We start from the raw sequence: 24,432 nt of genomic DNA on the forward strand, positions 1-24,432 counted from the left end.
GCGAGCCGGTCCGCGACCCGATTTCGATCGGTTCGTTCCGCTGGGGGGTAACCGACCACGTACGGCCGCACCCTCTTTCCCCGTCGCCGTCGTCCGCCTCCGCCGCCGAGGCCGCGCGTCCTCCCCCCGCGAGGCCGCCGCCGGCGACGAGCTCTCCCTCCCAGGCGACGAGGTCCGCTCCTCCCGTGCCCAGTTGAACGCGCCTCTCGCTCGTCCCCCTCGGCGTAGGGGGTCGCCTGACCGGGTCTGAACTGTAAGCCCTAATTTCACCTCCTTGCCCCGATCTTTTTCATCAATTTCATCGGGACTGTCGAAGGCCCGCTCTGTCGGTCGCGAATTTGGAAGTTTCTCTCGCGAGGAAACCTGCAATTTTGGTTCCCCTTCACACCAAAATTCTGTAAATCCGGGCGCTATTACGCTACTAGGGTTCGAATAGCTTGGTAACTAGTCTATTTTGTTCGTGGTTCACCCTTCTTATGGCCGGATTGCGTTGTTTGTAGGATATATATGCCTCTTCCTAAGTATTACACTCTAGGCATGTCTACTTTGTGCTTGTATACATTCTAGTCACCATCCATTGCGACTTGATTCTCCAAAGACTTGGAAGATATGATTTATTCTAGACAAGGCCGTGTGAAATGCACGAAGAAAGTTCTGTTCATCATCTTAATCCTTGATAATCACATGCTTATGTCGGTCTTTATGCACTGTAACTAAAGATGTAATCATAAAAGAATTTACATTTGCGACCGTCGAGTTAAATACTAAATGAGCTTTTGTGACTTAATATCATTCCCCAAACTTAAATGGCCGTCTTGCACCTATAAGTCATCTCCTATAAAAAGCTAAAATTACTTCGCCACGATCCTTTACGGCTTTACCTACGTGTTATTTAAGGCATTTGCTATATGTATTAGTCTTAAGTTTCATTGCTGTGCCTCTTGTTATTGTTTCTAGCAAGCAACATTTTTAAGACTGTTGACTTATTTGTCTTCACCTAATGAATGGCAGGGTGTAGGCAGTTCTGCTGTTTGCCTAAGCTACCCTTGCTTCATTTAGTATGGACGTCGATGATGATGTGGAGGACGATGACATGGATTTCAACCCTTTATATAGGGAAGGATCACCATCCGAGACCTCGTCAAGCCTCACCTCAGAGGCAGAATGCGAGGGAACTAGCTTTCAAAATCAACCAAGCACTGAGGTGCTTCTTCGCAATAGTCCTGGTAATGGAAACGCAGGTGATTGTGTGCTTCCCACAGAAAGTTTGTCAGCCAAAGGTGCCTGCAAAGAAAATGCAGGTGATTGTGTGCTTCCCAAAGAAAGTTTATCAGCCAAAGGTGCCTGCAAAGAAAATGTTCCAGAGAGCAGTTCTACCCAGTTGCATTGTGAGAATGGAGAAGGCCGTGTTAATGGATTGGGAAAGAAACCCTTACAGACTGTAGCTTCCTTCTCTCCACCAGTACAGAATACTCATCCCCTGTTGCATGAAGGTACCGAGGAAGATGCAATCTGCAGGCGGACACGGGCAAGATACTCTCTGGCAAATTACGCACTCGACGAGTTAGAGACCTTTCTCCAGGAATCTGACGATGATGGTGACCTGCAGAATGTTGATGAGGAAGAGGAATACCGCAAGTTTCTTTCAGCTGTCCTGTCTGGTGGAGGCGATGGCACACAGGCTTGCCAGGGGGATGAAACCCAGGATGAAGATGAGAATGATGCAGACTTTGAGCTCGAAATTGAGGAGGCCCTGGAAAGTGATGGTGGTGAAAATGTCGAGAATGATAAGAACATAAATGGTAAGAATAAGAAAGATGGTCATAGGCCTCAGACTAGGAAGAAGAGACCTGAGTTGTCTAGGGCAGTCAATCATCAACAGGAATCAACTAAACCTAATTTGCGGCCGATTGTCCCAAATTTCTCACCTACACCCCAGGTTCCTGGGCAGTATCCATCCCAGAACATCAATGTCCCTTCCTCATCATCATCAGCAACTGGTGCTGCTGTAGTGAAGGGGTTTACTGATGAGCAACTTGGCCAATTGCATATTTTGATATATGAACATGTTCAGCTCATGATCCAAACCTTCTCTCTATGCGTTCTCGACCCATCTAAACAGCGTGTGGCTGCTGATGTTAAAAAAATGATAGTTGAGTTGGTTGGCTACCGTGATCAAGCATTGGCTAGGAAAAACACTATTCGTCAACAATTCTATTTTGAAGGGCAGCATCTTCGGTCAGCAATTAGTCATGCTTCTTCTGAGAGCTCGCAATGCCAATGGATTCCATTAATTAAGAATCCTGTTATGTCCATCCTTGATGTCTCACCACTTCATTTGGCCCTCAGCTATTTAAGTGATGTTGCAGGCGGTGAGTAAGCAAGTACCCTTTTTTTTTTTGCAAATACTCTTTTTCATCTTGTTTGCCATGACTTAAAATCTTTTTTTTACTCAATTGACAGCTGTTGTGAAGTATAGAAAAAGCCATGTGGATGGCACTCCAGAGAGGATCCGCTTTAGGAAAGAACCACTTTTTCCATCACCGGTACTTAGCACTGGCAGAGATGCTAACAATATTTCTCAAGACAGACCAAATAATGTGTCCACATCAACGCCAGCTTCACCTGGCCAGTCACAGCCCAAGAAATCATTAGCTGCTACCCTTTTTGAGAGTACTAAAAAGGAGTCGGTTGCTCTTGTTCCATTTGATATTGCAAGATTGGCGCAGAGATTTTATCCACTATTCAATTTTTCGCTGTTTCCTCATAAGCCACCTCCCGCAGCTATGGTCAGTAGACTGCTTTTCACTGATGCAGAGGACGGGTATGATTTACATTTTCACTAATGTTTATAAGGCATGCATTATGGTTTTCTTTTCTGTTAATTCTAATCTATCCATAATGCATGAATTTCAATCTTCAAAATGTAAGGTTTAAGGAATGCTGAATGTCAAAATTTTATTGTAGTCTCCATTGAGATTGTAATGTTTTCTTTCCTGTATTACTGTCACTGTTTTATGCAATTTGTATATGGCTTTACGAAGCTGTCCTTTCATCTTCATATTGAAATTTTTTTAAGGTCTCCTTTTGGGTGGTTAATCATATTAAGTTTGATATTTTTTGTCCACTTGCTTAGTGTGGCATCATATATTACCCTTTTCAATTGCATGATTATATATCATCCAAATACAACTGTGCTATCATCTGTTTTCTTGGCTATGTAACATTCTTACTTTATGTTCTGCCTGCAGGTTATTAGCTCTAGGACTTCTGGAATATAATAATGACTGGGAAGCGATACAAAAGCGTTTTCTTCCTTGCAAATCAACGCATCAGGTACTATTGTGGTGTCATTTATTTGTTTCATTGAGTACCTCGCAGTTTTCTATTATTTGCTAGACATACCAATTTAGTATTCTCATCACTTGTTTCGTGCCCTTGGTGTTATGACAGACTTTGTCTGACTATCAGATAGTATGAAGGAATGGAATTCATTAAAGAGTCGGTATTAGAAACAAGTGTTGTTTTGATTGTATTGACATGGAAGTGAGAGTTTCCAAACTGCTGGGTGCTGGCACTACGGCCGGCCTAATTTGATATCTACTCCTAATAACTAATACACCAGGTTGCATGTTTTGAATAAAGATTTGGTGACTCTTATATGCTTAATTTCAACAAAGGCTACTGCCTGTAAATTGTTCTGCTTTTGTTGCCGTTATACGAGCAAGCTTAGATCAATCTTGATCCTCTAATCCCAGCTAAGAACCACAGCTCCAGATCATATGGGCAAATTCTTATTTTGCCCAGTGCTTAGTTTTGTCTCTTGACCAAGTTTTCAGCTGCTCAAAATCCTGGTTTCTCTTTGTATGCTTTATGCTGTTTCAGTAACATAACTTTTTGTAGTGTAGATATTTGTGAGACAGAAGAACCGCAGCTCAGCGAAAGCTACTGACAATCCAGTCAAGGTAAGTAAGTATACATCTTTCCATTTACTGGTACATAATATGCTTAAGGAATTCTTATAAGCCTTTGAGGTTCAAGAATATTTCTAAAGGTCTTAACTGATTAGCATAAGTATGGGGTGCCGGTTCATCCCATCGTCTAGTTTTGAAACTGATATGTGTTTCCTCGGCAGTGACTTCTTTTCTATAGTGATATTCTAAGTACTGAAGCCCCTGAAGAAGTATTGGCAGTGTTTGAATCACCATTATTTTAATCTTTTATGTTTTTGCAACATATCTTTTCAGTTTTTCTTATGTGTCAACGTAAAGTAGGACTCAAAAAATCCCTGGGAAACTGTAAAAGCCAACTTCTGTAATATGGACCATATCACATTTGGTTATTATAATTAGAAGCAAGCTGAGAAATGACTTCTACCAGCTCTATTTTTAAAGGGTATAGAACAATGACGAAATTTATAGTGCTTTGGTGGGGCTCTATGAGCTTACCTCTTGTCACTGGAAGTTCCAAAGAGCACTCCTGTGTGTTTTAAAATAGTAGGTCAATATGTTCCCGTTTAGCAAGAACCAATACTGGTTTGAAACTGGGATGACCCGATCCTCGTGCTCTGGCTGTTATGGTGATCCCCGATAGGATGTAGATGTTGATTTACTTGACTGCTGTCTTTGAAAAAATCAACATACTACCAAAGTACTAAGCATATTCTTGGTCGAAATAATGCAGGATGTGCGCCGTATGAAGAATTCTCCATTGACTAGTGAGGAAGTGCAGCGTATCGAAGAGGTGGTTATATCTGTGTCTGCAGACTATCTTCTGTTCCCTGTTGAATTGGTATTTGCTTAATTTTCCCCTCATTCCTACGTTGATGCAGGGGCTCAAGATATTCAAACATGATTGGACATCTATTTGGAAGTTTGTTGTGCCATACAGAGATCCTTCGCTGCTCCAGCGTCAGTGGAGAGTTGCCAATGGAGTCCAGCGATCTTACAGTAAAAGTGAGGCTTTGAAAGCAAAGAGGAGAACATATGAAGCGAAGAGGAGGCAATTAAAAGCTTCCATGGCTGATTCACAAGTAGGTCGTGAGCAGGAGGTTAGTGTGTTACCGAACTCACAAGAGAACCTTGAATACCTATTTCCATTTAGACTAGTGTTATTGAGCATGATGTATATTGCTTTCGTGACAGACTGATAATGATGCTTTTGAGGATGTTGAAAATGATGATGATGATGATGATGATGATGGTGATGATCCGTATGTCAATGAAGCATTTTTAGCAGACACAGAGAATAGGAGCATGAATATGATGCAAACGGGCACCAGCCTCAATGATGAATGTGGTTCTGCATATGGCCGCTTTGAGCAGCATAAAAGAAATGGTACGCATCATGGTGTCGGCGCTGCATATATACCTTTTAGCTCTTGCGCTTCTGATGGTCCTTCAACTAAAAGGGTGTTTGGTGTGACTTTGGATGAACCGCAAGCTTCACAATTGTCTAAAGAGAAAGGCAGCCATGTCGTCAAGTTGGCCCCAGATTTGCCTCCTGTAAACCTTCCTCCTTCCGTCCGTGTGATATCTCAGATGGAATTTCATCAGAATGCGGCGCAGGATCTGTTTCCTGTGCCACCTCCAACCTTTACAGAATGTGTTTATACACAGCTAAATCTTTTCCCTCATCATAGTACTACTGACAGATCACAACAACATGGGCGTGATGCACGTTCGATGGAAGATGGCGCTGAGCAAGATTTTCAAATGCATCCTTTGCTTTTTCAGCATCCTCGAGAAGTGCTTTCGTCACATAGCCATTCGGTTCAAAATCTTACTAGTCATTCAAGAAATTATAATCTTTTCCCTTTTGAGAAAGTTCAAGTTGAGAAAAGTAATACGCAGACTACAGATGGCATGGAAAGAGCTCCTGTCAATGCTAATACCATCGACTTCCATCCTCTGCTGCAAAGACCTGAAGCTGAGATGCATGTGGAAGTACCAGAAGAGGACTGTCATCCACTTTCTAATCAATCTGACGGTCGTATTAGGGAACCTCCAGTGGATGACCAGTCAACAGTTAGGGAAGCGTCGACAAGCGAAAGAGAGAACGGCATTGATATGCAAGAATCCACAAGCCCTTGTGAGAAGGATAACAACATTGATTTGGACATTCATTTGTGTTCCTCAGTGGATTTCAGGATTGCAAAGGATTTGAGAAGTACTCCTAGTAAATCCAGAATTCAGCCAGAAAGGCCTGTGAAGGACAGAGCTAGTATTTCGAATTCACAGCCTGGAAATGCTAGTCCTCATCATGACACTGAAGGGCCTGGTGAGGAAACAATGCAAGGCATTGTAATGGAACAAGAAGAATTGAGTGATTCCGAGGAAGAGAGCCAGCATGTTGAGTTTGAATGTGAGGAAATGGATGATTCTGAAGACGAGCAAGTTCAGGGCACAGAACCATGTTCGACTACAAACAAGGTAATGCTTGGCACATGAATCTGGTGTTGCACTGTACTGTGTTTTTTCCTCTTCTGCTATGCTATGATTAAATGTCAAGCACTGCGCTACTGATGTTTCAAGATGTCTTGTACTGTGTTTTTTCCTCTTCTGATATGCTATGATTAAATGTCAAGCACTGCGCTACTGATGTTTCAAGATGTTTGGTGTTGTATTTTGTGGACTGATTCTCACATGTTCTCGCACCGAAATTATCAGCCGATCATTGATTGGTGATGAAATTAAAAAAAAAAATCTTTCCTCCTGAATGATTTGAATGTTTTCAAGCCTTTATTCTCTGCATGTTGTTTTTCTTGTTCTTGAAGCTCGCCGATAACATATACATATTTCGTTGTGCAGGGAACTTCAACATCAATTGTTTGTTCAGAGTTGCAAGAAAATAATGACCAGTGTCAAACCCAACAAGTATTAAAACAGGTGGCTAAACATGGTGTGAGTTCAAAACGGAAATCGCGTGGGTCTTCTAGTGCAAGGTCGGTCAGAGCAAAGTCGAAGCCAACGGATGCAGATGCAGAAAAGCACACAGGAACTAGAAGAAGCCGACGGATATCCAGGTCTAGGTCTCGAGCGAGTGAATCTAGCCAGGCCAAAATGCCGGAAGAGGCAGGTCCTGAACACAAGTCCAGTGAGTCAAGAAGGTCTAGAAAGAGCCCTGCCCCGAGTTAAAAGGTCTCTAGCGTTTCATTTCTTTGCACAAGATATCTGCTGTGCTCACCTTGCTGCATCCGCCAGACGATAATTACAGCCGACGCCAGTGGAGATAGACATGTCAACCATTTGTTGGCGCATACCCCTTGTCAGATGATCACTTGAACAGGGAATTCATGTCTGGAGCTGAGTAGAGAAACTGAAATGGTGAGGATGGTCTATTACATGTATAGCCATGCCGTTCATAAAGTCGACTAGCTGTCGGTGAGCGTGGGAAAGCATTCCCTCTAGTAAAGATCCAAGCAGCCGCGATGGGCGTCCCAGGGATGGTGAGGTCCTTTCTCGGATCGAATTGGCAAGTAGATATTTCACCTTCCTGTCTCCAGGAAGGCCTCTGGTTTATTCTGTACATCTAGCATGGCTGTTCATTGTATTTTAGTTCTTTCTAGTGAGCTCTTATCAGTGCAGAGAAATGATGCTCTTATAAGTGGAAAATAATGCAACATTCAGGCCCTGTTTGGAAACTCTGGAATTCAGTGTTTAATTAATGCCAAATGTATGATATGCATGTGGAACTGCTGGATTTCTAGACAGACTGCCCTTCAGTGAGGCAGCTTGACTCTGCAAATTTACAGGTCTTCCACATACGAATCTATGAGCTCCCCTCTCTGGAAGGCCGGAGGTCGCTGGAGGTGGCGTTGAAGTGCGCCAGCGTGTGCGCCCACCTGATGTCCTCCTTGAGCTGGTGCACGCCGATGGTGTCCTCCAGGAAATCCTTGGCCTGGGCGCTCTTGTAGTCGTACATCCTGGGGAAGATGTTCACCCTGTTCTTGGCCTTGCCGCCCTCGTTCAGCCAGTTCCCCGTGGTCACATCCTCCACACCTGATGCACACGCAGAGGACTTCTAAGGACATGTGGTGACAGACAGATGTTTCTACTGGACTTCATGGTTCACAGGCAGAGGGAGGGCGTACCTCTGGCCTTCCTCCTGACCATGTCGGAGGCGGCGATCCACTGGACGAGGTCCCAGGAGAGCACGTACCCCATGCCGAGCATGAACGGCGGCGACACCCGGTCCATGAACGGCAGGCCCACGCCGTAGTACATGTCCTCCCGCGGCGCCCGCCGCAGCGTCTCCACCAGCGCGCCCAGCCGGAGGTACGTGTCGTCGTCCACCTTCATCACGTAGTCGTACGGCCGCGGGACGCGCCCCTCGACCTCGCCGCCGGTGGCGCCGAGCATGGCCGGCAGGTCCGCGAAGTAGGTGTACGTCTTGCCGTCCTCGGCGTTCTCGGTGCAGTTGAAGAGCAGCACGTCGCCGTAGGCGCGGCGCTCCAGCGCCACGAACGCGCCGTGCTCGGCCGGCATCGGCCGCGCGCAGAGCGCGAACCGGACGTCCACCCGCGCCGCGCCGCGCAGGGCCGCCGTCTGCTGCAGCGCGTACGCCATCCGGATCAGGTGCCGCCGGGAGTGCTTCTTCGGCATCGTGTGCACGCCGACGAGGATGCGGAGCTGGCCCGGGCGGCGGGCCCCGTCGTCCGCCACCAACGCCGACGACGCCGCTGGTTGGGCGGCGGCGGCGCGGACGTCGGCTCCCGTGAAGCAGCTGGCGACGCTGACCGGGTTGCGCAGGTAGGCGGGGACGGTGATGCAGAGCAGGGTGAGGAGGAGGACGAGGGCCATGGCGCAGTAGGACGGCCTCCCGAAGTACGACGAGTACGACGGCGACATTGCTCGACCTTAGGTTGTGTGTTGTGTGCAATGGTGCACGGCACACATGGGCGCATACATATATAGTAGTACCAGGTCACGAGGTGTGGAATTGAAGCACTGCTGGCTGTTCTGTCGTTTGCCAATGGGAAATGTTCTTGCTAAATGAAGCAATAAATACACTTGATTTATTTTGGTTTTAAGTAGAAAATACTACATTTGATTTGATTTCTAAAGCCGCGGAGATTGTCTTGGAAACGTTATTGGCCAGTACTCTATGTCACTTTATCATGCACCTACCGTATTGATAAATATAATATGGACGCGTCTAGCTAGTACTAATTTGCTGGTGAGTGGTCCTAGGCACACATCCATAAGAAGAAAGCTTTTTTTTCACTTTGACTGAAAAGGAAACGGTGACTCATCTTGTCTGTGTGCCCCCACACGTTTATTGGCTAATGGTTCTAGACACATAACCATAAAAAAGTATGTGCCTACACACTCCGCCTAAAAAGGAAACCATGTCTAGAAAAAAAAGGAAAGCTAAAACTTTTGTGCAAAATGTCATAATTGTGTTTCTGCCGTCCTTGAAGGGACCGATAGCTATACCTCTTCACAAATAGATCATCGAAACTAGATCTCATATGAATATATTTTGATGAATTATTTCGATGAGCAATTTTAGTGCCACAAGAACCAACTTTAGTGATACGAGAAGCAACTCCCTACATGTTTGTTTTTCATAATGTCAGTTGACCTAATGATATTGTAAGTTGGATACCATGACTGTCTAACATTAAATTTCCTACCATGACTAATGGGTACCCTAATATTATTCAGAAGTTGTCCCTACAATACTTCCCGGGGTTGCAAGGAACTTAGTTTCCAGGGTAGCCAACTTAGGAACCATGATATGCAACTTCCATGTTATTGTTGGCAACTAAGTATAACCAAGATACTCCCTCCGTCGGGATTTATTAGGCCCAAAAGTCGTATCACAGTGACCAAGGAAAAGCAGGATTCGGGGAATAAATACCCTCTATTGTACTCCTTAATAGCTCCTATTAATCAGCCTAATTAACTAACCGCATGCATGAATTGGCTACCTCGCGTGCAGCGTGCATGCATACCCAATCAGCGAGGCGTGCGAGCTGGCTTCCATCTATCGATGCGGGAAGGAAGGAATCGAGGAGATCAAGTAGTGCAGTGGCCTAAGAAATGCGTACAACTTCTGGTGGCTCACGGGCCCAATAAACCCGGACGGAGGGAGTAGACAACCTCGTAGCGATGTGGATACCTTACTTTTTCATGTAGACAACTCAAAAATCATAGTAGGCAACTTTCAGAGTACCATGGAGCAACTAATTAGCAATAGTATGCAACTTCAGAAACACTAAGCAACTTAGTTTCTGATTTTTCACAGTACTGCATGCAACTAATTAGCAGTTGTGTGCAAGTTTAGTGCCACATGAGTCAACTCCAAGGGTGACGAATCTTAACTCCAACAGTCGATTCAAAAAGTTGTAGATTTTTAAATTTTCTGCACGCACATGCTACACTCTTTCAAATCTAACAGGAAGTTGGCTTGCACAATAATAAAGTTGTTTCTCGTAATAAAAAAAATAGTTCATGTAGCACTAAAGTTTATCAGAGAAAGAGTTTGTCAAAACATATCAATACGAAGAACTAGTTTTGAAGAAGGCTAACAATGGAAACATGCCATAATTTCGACATGCGTTTGAAAGTTGTAGATTTTTTTGGAAATGTAAGTAAATGCATGTGATTGTACTCTTGGTGTCCACCGGGTTTTGTCTCGTGTGATTTGACTTTCCTCCCAGTCCATGAGTCATTTGAATAAGTGCACTGTTCTCAGTTGTCCAATGTGACCATAGGAAACCAATTATGCATCATCCCTAGCGATTCTCCTCCACTTGATTCTATCGGAAAACCCGCACAGGTGTGCGCTCGGAGAGGTCAAAAAGTGAAGCTGCACTTTTAACATTTTAGGTAGGACATAATATTAGCAATCAGATATAAAAAAAAATCATGAGTTTCATCGGCTAGACATGGGCTTCACTCATATATTGTCTATTTTTCTGCGAAAAGATCAAAGGTCATATATCAAGTAGCACATCCAAATTATTATTTGGGGAGACCTTATTTACTATGATGGACGCGATATTAATCGCTTACTCATACATGTCCCAAAATTAAATTCTTATATGTCATGCATTTAATGGACTAAAGATTGAAAGGAGTAGTACAAATAAGGTTGATAAACTCTTTTTTGCAAAAAGATCAAAGGCTATATATTAAATTATGACAAATGTAACTGTCAAACACACTCATTTGGGGACATATTCGAATGGCTTCCCAACTGTTCGATCATGATCGAAGGAGCGCAATGCATGGGAAAACTATAGTGAGCTGCATGGGAATTGAACCCAGGCCATTCGGCATCGGTGGAGCTTAGGCAAGACCAAATAGGCCATGGCCCGCCCAGCTCTGAAGCTTCTCTTCCTATTATAGCGCGCCCATGGGTCATAAAATATCAGCTAGTAGCAATCCTTATAGCCTGCCCGTCCAACTTTTTGGTGCAAGCTCCACCAATATCGCTCAACAGGAGGCCCAGGACAATAACCAACCCGCCCTTACGTGGCTGTTTTCTGTACTGGTGGACATTCTGGTATTTTAAGTCTTTTCTTTGATTTTCTTTTTGCCGCCATTTTTTCGTTTTCACCAGTTTTCATTTATTTCTTTATCCATTTTTCCCAACATTTCACGTGGATTTTTTTTCACCCAATCCAAAAATAATGTGTGGGGGTGGAAGTTGAATCATTTTTTTCTTGCTACGTTCTACGTGGGTTTTCCATTAAGGAAAAAAATGATGCGGCATGGGGATTTGAACCTTAGTGGGTAAAAAACACCCGCATAGACCCAATAACTAACTCAGTACATGTTTTTGTGTCAAGTGGAAGAAAAGCTTTGTACTTGATCATTTTTTACCTTACCATATTTGTATGCGGGAACTTTTTTAGCTATCAAAACTATGGATCAAACTGAGAATCTCGAGCCTTTGCCCTCTACCTCACCAAACGATGATAGTGCAGATATGATAAGTTACATACAACACCATGGTCACTTTGACCAACAAAATAATTGTTCAAACATACCTTAGTAACTTTTGTGTGAACATAATAGTAATTTCTGCACTGAAGACCTGATAACTTATGTGCAACACCATGGTTACTTTTTGACCCGGGATTTTTTTTGTGAAACATGCCCTTGGTAGTTTCTATGTAAACAATGTGGTAATTTATGCACCACAGACCTGATAATTTAGAGATAAAATTGTGGTAACTTTGACCCGGAGATAAAAAGTTGTTGAATTGAAACATACCCCTGTAACTTCTATATAAAAGGAGTGGTAACCTATATATCACATGGCGAATAATTTACGTATAAACACCGTGAGTAAAGAAAAAGTTGTTGAAACATACCACGATAACTTCTGTGTGAATAGCATGATAATTTATGCACCACAGATCCGATAATTTATGTTCAACATCTTTGTAACTTTGATCAAGGGAAAAGTTGTTGAAACATATCTCGCTAACTTCTCCGTAAAAATGTGGTATACGTACCGCGGGACTGGTAACTTACGTATCCTAAGTCTGGTAACTTTGTTCCCAAAACAAATTGTCGAAAGATACCAACATGAGATCTTGTTTTGAAGGTCTCGTTGCGACGGTTTTAATGGTGAAAATGTATTTAAATCGGGCCGACCATTTGGGCTACAAAAAAAAATTTGAATTTTGAAACGAAAAGAATTTAGGATGACTTCAGCCTTTGTCTTCCAGTACATGCAGTGGCGATTCTATTGGGCATGCTTCAACAGGCTCAAGCCTACCCTCTGAAACTGAAAAATGCAAATTTATTACTAGTTCCTAGACCATCCCAACCCAATGTCTAGTGTCTAGCCTGTTGTCTACCCGTTCCAACCCTTGTACTGAGAAGTTGAGCCTGCCCTTCATCTTTATCCAAGATTCGCCACTGAGTACATGCATGCATGTGCATGTGGAGGAAAGGTTGGGGAACCCTTTTTTATGCCCCATTAATGTTAGAATGATAACTTAATTACGAACAGCATGCGTGATAACTTACGTACCTAAGCTTCGGTAACTTAGGACCTAGAATAATAATGTTAACATATCAATATGGGATCTAGTTTCGAAGATCTCAATGGATTTAATGGTGAAAATAAATTTTGAATCAGACTGATGATTTTATCCATAAGTTTTTTTGAATATCGAATTTAGAGGAAATAATGGTTGACATCAGCATTCTCGTCTTATATGCATGCATGTGAACTCAACCTTTTGGAGGCATGCATGTGCACTCACAAGTAGTAGAAAACGACACTAGAAAAATCGAGTGACCCTTTGCGTGCTCAGTCACACCAAAAAAAGAGGAGGGAGCCATTCAGTAGGATTAGTAAAAAAACATAACGTCTGTTTGTTATAAAGGTCCATTAAATGAAAAAAGCCATTACAAGAACTCTTTCAAGAACAAGAAATTATAAGCAAGCTTGAAGAAATCAGCAATGTCTTCCTTTTGCATATATTTGACGGCATGCCGTGAGCTAGTTCATTTCGGCATATGGACCTCCATCTTACTGGAGAAAGCTTGTTGAAATTAAGGAGCTTGTAGAAGCGACGACAGGGAAGTTGCTAATGTAGATTAGAAGATGCCAAGGACCGCGAACTAGATGGATGGTGGGTTCGGAGAAGTCGACATTGAGGAGGGACATAAGATAATCCCAACTCCATCCAGACAAGGTGGGGGATAGAAAACTCACAAGTTCCCACGTGGAGTCGTATCTGGCAGAGCTTCATCGGACATAGATGGAACTAGGGAACAACATGTCGCAACGCCATCCCCTTTGTCGAACACCATTGCCGTGAACTAACGGTAATCACACTAGACCGAGTGCCCGCGATAGACACCATTCTCGTACTTGTCGATGCCATTCCGAGAAAAGACATAAACATGGGGTAGTCGAGGAACCATTAATCACGTCGCGTTGCTGCCCCAACTTCACTGGCGATGAAGAACTCAAAGACCATACGAGACACGGATCATGACACTCAGATCTATGGTTCCCCCATCCTCTCACCGTCGTTGTGGCCGGTGGAGGCCAAGGAAACCCATGGCGGCATTGACTAGCCAAAGGGAAGAGCTAGCCGCCTCCATTCTAGAAACCGTAGAAAAACTATTCGTGTTTTTCCATGGTTGATAAACTCGATGGAGCATTTCAACGAGGAAAAAGTGGGGAGTTAGGAAAATTATACCTTCACCACAAAACTTCTGTGTGGAAATTCATGAGCATAATTCTACAAGTATGGCGGCATCATACACGAATTTTCTATCGGCTCCACTAGGTAACTGAGACCATTAAACTTTGTTTTGAGATTGGTGAGCACATTTACCAGTATTCCAGTACATATGCATGATCTAGATATCTTGCAACATAGCCGTAAATACCAAAAAGAATATATCATTATATTTAAAGATATATAAATTTTACTAAATCAACCAAAATGAAAAGACCTCATAATCAAAATGAGTTACAAAAACTATTTTAATTTTTTTGAAATACATGTTTCACAATTTTAAAAAGGAAGCTACAATTATTAAAATGTGTTAGAAATTATTTGAATGTGCTTGAAATAATTGAAATTTGTAATGTGTGCAACTTTGTTTATGAAATTGATAAAAAGATGGTTGGAATTATTAAAAATATCTAAAGAAGTTGAAAATTTTGTGAAATGTTTCTAAAATTGGTAGAATTATGACGGAAATAACTGAAATGTGTGTGAAAATTTATGAATTGTTTTGAAACAATGCTTTTATATATATGTGGATGAAATTGATTGAAACATGAATGAAATAATTATAATTTACGTAGAATGTCGGGGAATGTTCTGGAAAATGGTTGAAATATGACTTATTAAAATTTGTGTGGATATTTATAAATTATATTTGCAAAATAAATTGAATAATAGAAAACATAGAATAAAAAATATAAATTTTGGAAGATTACTGAAATAATTGAATAGTTATGCATAAAATGATATCAAACTCTTTGAAACTACCCTTGTCAGTTTTTTTTTGAAATCTCTGAATTATTTGATTTTTTCTGAAATAGTACTATGTGGAACTTGTGGTCTGTCAATACCAAAATTAAAATGCAGAACACAAGGAGGGGTGTAGAAGTACATAATGGTGGTGTGTCATGATTGGTTCAAACACTCCGCCACCTAGCAGCTTCATTAGAATTCCCTTTTTGTTTCACTCGCAAAACAAAACAAAATCATTTTCTGTCGTGGGTCATTACTCATTAGCCAGCATTGGATGTTTCATGTTATGATGAGCTGGCTGATCCATATTGTTTTCGAATAGCATCCTCCAAAAGACAAGTAATAGCAACGAAGAAATAAACATCTAAATATGGGAGTTGTTATTAATATTATTAGTACTCGCCCTCCCCTCCGACTCCATAATGTAATGCCTATAGATTTTTCTAATGTCAAATTGTACAAACTTTGATCGAGTTTAGAGTGAAAATACCTACGCTTAGAATACCAAATGCATGTCATTAAATACATCATGAGATATATTTTCATATTGTACATGTTTGATATTATAGATATATATTCTTTCAATAAATGATGAAAGTTTGCTTTCAAAATAATCTACACTAGAAGGGTTGGGTGCGCTTTGCTTTGCCATTGATGTTATTGGATTTTTATAATTTTTGTACTCCATCTATTTTAAAATATAAGGTGTATTAGTTTTTTGAAAAGTCAAACCTCTTTGAGTTTGACCACATTTGTGTCGAAATATATCAGTATCCATAATATCAAATCTCGTTTTTAGATTCAACATGAAATGATTTTTAATATTTTATTTATCTAATATTGTGGATGTCGATATTTTTGGCTCTCAACTCGGTCAAATTAAAGAAATTTGACTTTTCAATAAAATAATATAGCTTATATTTTGGAACAAAGTGAGTATTTGGTTTGGTTAGTGCGGAAGATGATGGAGTGTGTTTTCTTTTTTATTCATATACGCGGTGTTTTGGTAGGCCTTTTGCGGTGTGATTTTGTTTTGTCTGCTAATCAACTCATACTTATGTGGGAAAATTTTCTGCGGTGGTGGCTGCAAGTACTATATTGATGCTAAAGTATCACATGTTGAGCCTTTTCTTTTCTAGGTGATGAGAGGGTGCGCGGGGTTGATATATTTTTATAGGCCGGCTGCTTCTGATTGATTTGAAAAATTGTTGACCCGGTCAAACTCATGAACCAAATCCAATGGAATTTCTCAATGCAATGAGAGAGCTCCAAAATTAGAGAGCATAGTTGAAAGATCGTGAATGTCGCCTAGAGGGGGAGGTGAATAGGCGCTTTAAAATAATTACGGTTAAGGCTTGAACAAATGCGGAATAAACCTAGCGGTTAATTTGTCAAGCACAAAACCTACAACAACTAGGCTCACCTATGTGCACCAACAACTTATGCTAAGCAAGAAAAACTACTTAGGTGATAGCAAGATATATGACAAGAAACAATATGGCTATCACAAGGTAAAGTGCATAAGTAAAGGGCTCGGGTAAGAGATAACCGAGGCACGCGAAGACGACGATGTATCCCGAAGTTCACACCCTTGCGGATGCTAATCTCCGTTTGGGGCGGTGTGGAGGCACAATGCTCCCCAAGAAGCCACTAGGGCCACCGTAATCTTCTCACGCCCTCGCACAATGCAAGATGCCGTGATTCCACTAAGGGACCCTTGAGGGCGGTCACCGAACCCGTACAAATGGCAACCCTTGGGGGCGGTCACCGAACCCGTACACTTTGGCAACCCTTGGGGGCGGTCACCGAAACCCGTCAAATTGCTCGGGGCGATCTCCACAACCTAATTGGAGACCCCGACGCTTGCCCGGAGCTTTACACCACAATGATTGAGCTCTGAACACCACCAACCGTCTAGGGCGCCCAAGCACCCAAGAGGAACAAGCTCAAGGGCACCAAGCACCCAAGAGTAATAAGCTTCTCAACTTGTAACTTCCACGTATCACCGTGGAGAACTCAAACCGATGCACCAAATGCAATGGCAAGGGCACACGGAGTGCCCAAGTCCTTCTCTCTCAAATCCCACCGAAGCAACTAATGCTAGGGAGGAAAAAAAGAGGAAGAACAAGAAGGAGAACACCAAGAACTCCAAGATCTAGATCCAAGGGGTTCCCCTCACATAGAGGAGAAAGTGATTGGTGGAAATGTGGATCTAGATCTCCTCTCTCTTTTCCCTCAAAAACTAGCAAGAATCCATGGAGGGATTGAGAGTTAGCAAGCTCGAAGAAGGTCCACAATGGGGGAAGAACACGAGCTCAAAGGATAAGGTTCATTGGGAAGAAGACCCCCTTTTATAGGAGGGGAAAAATCCAACCGTTATGTGCTCAGCCCGCACACGAGCGGTACTACCGCTCCATGAGCGGTACTACCGCTCGGGCGGAAGAAGCAGGGAAACGGATCAACAAAACATGAACCTTGGGGCGGTAGTACCGCTTATAAGCGGTACTACCGCTCACCACAGCGGTACTACCGCTCGGCCGGAGCGGTACTACCGCTTATAGGCGGAACTACCGTGCTTTACTGCCGCGCGACTACCGCTGAACCCGACACGAAAAGAGCAGACCCAAAATCGAGGCGGTAGTAGAGCGATACTGGAGCGGTACTACCGCTTGACGCTACAAGCGGTACTACCGCTGCCACCGCGGTACTACCGCTTGACGCTACAAGCGGTACTACCGCTGCCACCGCGGTACTACCGCAGGGAGAAAAACAGAACTGCCAAAACTTCTTCATATGAGCTCCGAATTGAGCAAACTCAAGCTTGTTGGATAGAGGAAGACGAGTAGCATCAAAACAGCATAACCGAGAAGAGGCAGGGGAGGTATGCCAACAAATAGAGGAGTGAAACCTCCAACCAAGAAGAACCGACATAACCTCCAACATCGAAAACATCATAGAAGATGTGAGTGAACTCCGTTTTCGATGAACTCGAGCTTGTCATCAAGATGACCATAAGCTCCAAAACTCACAAAGAGAAGAACCAAATAAGAACCAATAAAGATGATGCAAGGATGCAATGGTTTGAGCTCTCTATGAATGATACGATCAAGCTACTCATCGAGAGCCCCCCTTGATAGTACGGCAATCGATCCTATAACCCGGTCTCCCAACTACCATCATGAGACCGGTAAAATAGAAAACCTATCAAGAGCAAACCTTTGCCTTGCACATGGTCCACTTGAGCTAGATGATGACGATCTTGACTCCCTAAAGATGGACCACCTTTCTTGATTGCGTTGGCTCGGTGAAGACTAGTTGATTGCTCCCCCATACTCCACTATGGGTGAGCCACCCTTCCGCACATCTTCACAAGTCCATTGTCACCACAATGGCTTCAAGCATTTGATCTCTTCGTGATGCTTTACTTGAACTTGCCCGCTTCACTTGAACTTGCACACCGCAACCTAACCCCACAAAGAACTCTCACAAAGACCATGGGTTAGTACACAAAGCGTAATTGACAATGCTTACCATACCATGTGATCGCTTGATCCCTCGGTACATCTTGTGCGCTCTGTGTGTTGATCAACTTGATTCACTCTTGACTTAGTCTTGATCAACCTTGACTCTTTCCAACTCTCTTCATTTGGATGATGTCTTGAAGGTAAACATGAATGATCACACAATCTTCTTCTTCAAGACATGCTTGCAATAAGCTCAACTCTCACATGACCAATCTTTGGATAATTCCTTAATAACACCTTGGTCACCACATAAACTCCTTGAAACCAACACATGGACTTCAAGAAATGCCTATGGACAAATCCTTCAAATATAACTCAAGGCAACCATTAGTTCATAGAGATTGTCATCAATTACCAAAACCAAACATGGGGGCACCGCATGTTCTTTCAATAGTGAATTAAAAGAATTGACTGAGAGATTGTTGACCAGTCAAAATCGGTGACCTAATTTCAAATTGATGACCTCAACTGAATGAGAGGCCTCCATTTCTAGAGAGCTTATAGCATCTCTAGAAGACCCCGTAAAAACCCGACCTGCAAAATAACCGCCAAAATACGGGTCGGCGCGGAAAATCCCGCCCGAACAGACCCTGCAAATGCGTCCGGCCCATAAATATTTTTGAGGGGCGTGGCAAAATCTCGACCCCAGCCCGCGAATACGCCGGTCCCCCTGGGGCCCATCGGTACCCTGCATATAGCGGGAGCGGTTGGTGGGGAGGACATTTCAGCCCGCGCTTTTCCCCACCTACCACCTCCCCTCTCCCCCTCGCCTCACTGCCGGGCCGCCGCCCACAATTCCGGCGAAAGTAGCCGGCGGGATCACGCCGAAAGGCCGCCACACGCATGAGGTTGCCCTCCGCCATGTCCTCCTGCGTCGGCGGGCCGGAAAGTTGCAGATCTGCGGTCGTTCGTCGCGGGTGGCCGGATTTTGCTTTTCCAGCCGCCGGTGGTTGCGCCAAGCGATGGAATGGTCGGGGAGCACCCCGCACAGCCCCGACAAAGCCCCATCCCCGTATGCAGGACGGGTTCGTCCTGTCGCCGCCGCCGACGGTTTGCCGGCATGGATTCGGCCGGCCGTCCGCTAGGCTCGGCGCTCGCGCAGCGGCTCTGCGGCTCGCCGATGCCGCTCATACAGTGTGACGACTGCACGCGGACAGTGCCACGTCTAACTTCGGGCACACCGAAGCACCCCGGTGGGTGTTCTTCAAATGCGAAAACGATGGGGTATGTGTTCTTTTCATTCGGTTTTGGCATCGTATTCTTTGGTTCAATTGCGATAGCTCATTTCGAACATCGTCATGTGTGTAGGAAGATGGATGCTCATTTTGGTTTTGGGAAGGCGAATACATTGATTTATGGATAGAAAGAAACTTATAGATGTTCGTGCACTCCTTAGTAGAATCAAAGCTAATGATGCGGCTGCATGTGCAACTAAAGAAGAAAGTAGAGGGGAAACAACCAAAGACGAAGAATGAAGAATGCAAAAATCAAGAATCCGCAGATCAACAACGAATGAATGGAGAAGATATTGGTCCAACTAGTGGGAGCAGGTATGGAAGTTGGAAATTTTCTAAAATGCATAATTATGATTCTTGTTTTCTTTGGTCTTGCTATTCTAACAAAGATTTAGTGATGTCCTATGTATCCAGTGCCGTTGAAAGAGCAAAGAAATGTATTATTTTGTGTCAAATTGAAGTGTAGATTTCGGATTTACGGGCCGGTGGGAGCGGCGCCCGAGCAGACCCTGCAAAGCCGACCCGTAAAAAAGCATATTCCGCGAATATCCTTTTATACGGGTCCATTTGCGGGGTCTGCCTCTACGGCCGCTCGCGCCGGCCCACAAAACCGTTTTTTCGTAAACTACAAACGAGTTTTGCGGGCTGCCTCTGCGCCGGCCCACAAAACCGTTTTCCCGCAAACTGCAAACGCGTTTTGCGGGTCAGCGTTATACGGGTCTGTAAGAGATGCTCTTAGTGATATAGTATATGCACTATATTATGGAACAAATGAAGTAGTGTTTTTCTTTCTTATGTTCCTTTTCTTTCTACTCGATTATGTTCTCGTTTTTCTTTTTAGTTTTGGGTAATTTTTCTTTTTCTTTCTTTATACATTTTCCCCTAGAGACCACTACCTGGAAATACAGAAGACTCGGGCCAACTCAGTCTAGAAATCCATGCACTCTCCAAAAACGTAGAAGATGAGCACGAGGACAACGACGACATTGCTCGAACACGACCTTGCGTTGTGTGCCATGGTGCAGAATACACATGAACTTTGCAGATATACACAGACCATGATGTGTGAAATGGAAGTACTAGTTAGACTAGCCACAGTGGGTAGTAACATAGACTAGTAACATGCCCATATTACTACTCTATGTTACTACCTCTATAGTGGGGAGTAACATATGTGTGATAACATGCAACACTTCATTTATTAGACTATAGACACATCTTGCCTTGAGATGTGTGATGTTATTCATACTACGTACTAGTAACTAGCTATATATGTTACTATTTTCTTCTCTTTCTTCATTTATTGCTTGTCACATCATCTACTTTATCTAGATGTGTGTGATGTTACTACTACCTATGTTACTCCCATTGTGGGTAGTCTTACCGAATAAACCTACACACACGAATACAGTACTTTTATGGAACCTTCCCAACTAGCATTGGTCCTAGTTAGCAGTGCTGCTCTGTCATTTGCCACTGGGAAGTGTTATCGGTAAACTGTGATTTGACCCTGAAGCCACGGAGATTCTTTTCTAGGCCGGTGCTAAGGATGCCACATAGGTAAAAAAACTGATGTGGCAGGGCAATTAAAGAGAAGAGAGAACATTATGGTGATCCCAGAAGGAAATGATGCTAAGCGCGTGGACCTATGCAAAATGACTAAAACCAATACATAAAGGTGTTTTAGTGTTAAACATTTAATGAGGCAGGCTTAGCTATACAAAAGGTAAGCACCAATGTATTGGGAGAGTGGTTGCTAAGCCTTTTAATGCATTTAGCACCCCATCTTAGTATCAATGCATTGGAAACTCCAACATTAGATGCTCTACCGGTCGGTACGTGCGTCACTGTATCGTGCACCGTGCTGTACTACCGTTGACAAAGCCTATTCTATCCAACACGTGATCCTACACTGTCTTGTGAGTAAATTAACAACCCTACAATCTTGCTTTTTTGGGATAAATAACCCTACACTGAAACAACGAATGTGTATGTGTGGAATTCCTTTTTTTAGTTGTGCATGTAACCATGTGTTGAGGTGTGGGCTGCACGTTATCCCTTTGATTTTCCTTTTTACAGTACCAACTCTTTTTTTTCTAAAAAGGAGGAAGACCTCCGGCCTCTGCTCTGGACGATGCAGGCATTCACTTTATTAATTATTCACAAACACCTTACAAAGTAATACATCAGTACGTCTGAAGCCACCATCTTAGCCTATCACGACTCCTATCCACTTGATGAAGGGGTGCCGATAGTCCGACCCGAATACCAAACAGACCTCGCACCATAGCCTAACATCTAAAACCGGAGGCCCCAACCAAGCCACATTGCCAGGTCCGGGGCACACACCGGTCCGACGCACTCTCAGAGGCCGCCGCCGCCGTCTTTCACCGATCCATCTTCAGAGTTGTACTGACGCATCGACCTTGCCAGGCCTAGCTGCCGTCGACGCCACCGCGACGCCAGACAACGCCACCACCCTGCGCGCGTCCATCAACATACGTCCATCATCGAGACCCCGCTGCCACGCAGCCGAGACCCGCCATCGTCGACGCGTTAGATGCCACACCGCACCACCTCCCGATCCATATTGCCGCCAACGCCAACCCAGTGGTGTCCACGAGCCAACAGTCTCCCAAGGCGGCACCTTCAAGAAGGAAACAGCGCCGAAGACGCCGTCGCTGCCCATTGCAGTTAGGGCTTTCACCCGGGAAACAAATGGTGTGATGGAGGTGAAGGCAGATCTGACGAACGTCTTCATGGAGAGAAAATGGCGCCCTCGGACGTCGTCGCCGTCGCTGCCGACCATTGCCGGCTAGGATTTCTCCCGATATGAATCCCCACCTCCAGCTCCATCCGCATCTAGGACCGGCATCTTGCAACACAAATCCGTACGGAGAAGCACACTGAACTGGTAGGAGTGAAGCCACCCGATTCAGATCAGGCACCACCGTCAACCGTCGCCTTCCAGCAAGACAGAGCCTTCGGCCCATGCTGTCACAACCCACGCCGCCCGACGAGACTGCACCACAGATAGCCGCCGCCTCCTCCTCCTCCTGGTCAGGCACGCAGTCACCACACCGCCCCGGGCCTACTGCACCACCGCTGCAAGTCCCGTGCTACACCACCGCGCCCTACGCGAGCACGGCGCTCCCGTCTGAACAAACTGCCCTGCCTCAGCAGTCCAGTCGCGAAGGGTAGAGGTGCCCCGCTGCCAGCCACCGCGAGGAGCTTTGCCCTGGCGGCTCCAGCCGGCGGTGGCGGCAGGGAAGAGAAGGGTCGGTGGAGAGGAAGGATGGGCGGCGCCGCCACCCGAGTTTGCCCGCGCGGGGGCCGACGCGGGGGCCGATCCGTTTTTCTCGGGAGGCCGATCCGTCCTCGCTTACAGCACTAACTGCAACTCTATGTCAATTTGCCAGATAATTTGCCGATGTGCTCTCAAAGAATCAAATTATGGTGTGCACCTATGAATAATGAGCGGCTTGTGCACCATTGAAGAAGCTGAGGTGGGTCAAACTTATGAAATTTGAAAACTTGATCGGTCAGCTTGTCTCGAAAGAGGATAGATCAAGCACGCACCTTTTTTTGACAGCAAGATCAAGCACGCACTTTGCATATAGTTGAGGGACGAGATGTGTATTATTGTTTATGAGTGGCGAACCCAACCTGTTAGAAGGGAGAAAGGGATTGGTGAAATCGTTTGTTGTATTGCTTGAGCCTCGTGGGCATATATATAGGAGTATAAGACAAAGTAGAATAAATCCTACGCTATCCTACGTTTCCTAAATAACAATGATACTCAACATCCCCCCGCAGTCACAACGGTAGCGACGCAGACAGTGAGACTGGAGAAGAATCCGAAGGCAAGCCGACGGACACCCCCCCACAGTCGTAACAGTCGATGCATCGTGGAAGTCGTGGCTGGAGTGGCAACCGACGAGGTTGCTGAAGCAAGGCGGTAGCCCTTTGTGCCGATGTCGATGTAGCCGAGAGTGTAGGCTGGTGTAGCCATTGTTGAGGTAGCCGTGCGAGAGACACCGTGATCGATGTCGAGTTGGGGTGGCCGGTGTCGTGATAGTCGCCGTGGACCGGGAAGAAGAGCGGCGGCGACGGCTTGAGGAGGCGGCGGCTAGGACAGAAGCGCGACGATGGTGCTCGAAGTAGGCGAGGAAGAACCGGACATCGTGACGAGGACCGGCGCGGACGGTGGCGTTCCCACGCCAAGGGAGGCGGCGCGGCACATACCACGAAAAGTCAACGCGCTGGGACGGCGGTGGACCGCGGGCCGCGGCGCCACGGCCTGAAGGGCTGATGCGGCGGCGGCAGGCGGGTTGAGGCGACGGCGAGAAGACCTCGGGGCGGTTGCAGGGACCGCGTGCCACGCTCGCTACGGCCCGACGGGGTGACGCAGTGGCAGCGCGAAGGTCGGAGCAGCCTCGGGGACGGCCTTGAGGCCGCGGTCTACCGCGGGCCGCGGCACTACGGCCCGAAGGTGACGCAGCGGCAGCGCGCGGATGGGTGCAACCACGGGAACGGCCTCAGGGCGATGGCGGGGACCACATGCCGCGGCATTACGACCCGAAGGAGCAATATAGCGACGGCGCAGATCGGTGCAGCCACGGGGAGAACCACAGGGCGACGATGCTGCGGCCTGAAGGGGCGACGCAGCAGCAGCCCGTTATTCGATCGATGAAGAGCGTGCTGT

The 24,432-nt window shown here is 45.1% G+C and overlaps 2 protein-coding genes across 3 annotated transcripts; one reads left to right on the top strand and one right to left on the bottom strand.

Annotated features, from left to right (window-relative positions):
* The first annotated feature begins 44 nt into the window (after positions 1-44).
* LOC123165707 (uncharacterized) lies at positions 45-7,693 on the top strand. 2 transcript variants are annotated; one of them, XM_044583401.1, is made up of 9 exons: positions 45-253; positions 1,012-2,372; positions 2,464-2,824; positions 3,252-3,336; positions 3,909-3,965; positions 4,684-4,743; positions 4,832-5,050; positions 5,145-6,431; positions 6,810-7,693. In XM_044583401.1, the coding sequence occupies exons 2-9, from the start codon at positions 1,061-1,063 to the stop codon at positions 7,134-7,136; spliced, it is 3,708 nt and encodes a 1,235-aa protein (XP_044439336.1). In that variant the 5' UTR covers positions 45-253; positions 1,012-1,060; the 3' UTR covers positions 7,137-7,693. The 2 variants fall into 2 exon arrangements, with proteins under 2 accessions (XP_044439336.1, XP_044439337.1); XM_044583402.1 differs by having other exon boundaries at positions 65-244.
* LOC123165708 (hydroxyproline O-galactosyltransferase GALT3) lies at positions 7,679-9,018 on the bottom strand. Its single transcript, XM_044583403.1, has 2 exons — positions 8,093-9,018; positions 7,679-8,000 (listed from the first exon to the last, which is right to left on the bottom strand). The coding sequence occupies exons 1-2, from the start codon at positions 8,847-8,849 to the stop codon at positions 7,771-7,773; spliced, it is 987 nt and encodes a 328-aa protein (XP_044439338.1). The 5' UTR covers positions 8,850-9,018; the 3' UTR covers positions 7,679-7,770.
* Positions 9,019-24,432: the final 15,414 nt, after the last annotated feature.

Source organism: Triticum aestivum, chromosome 7D (assembly GCF_018294505.1).
Source record: "Triticum aestivum cultivar Chinese Spring chromosome 7D, IWGSC CS RefSeq v2.1, whole genome shotgun sequence".
In the NCBI taxonomy this organism is placed as follows: Eukaryota; Viridiplantae; Streptophyta; class Magnoliopsida; order Poales; family Poaceae; genus Triticum; species Triticum aestivum.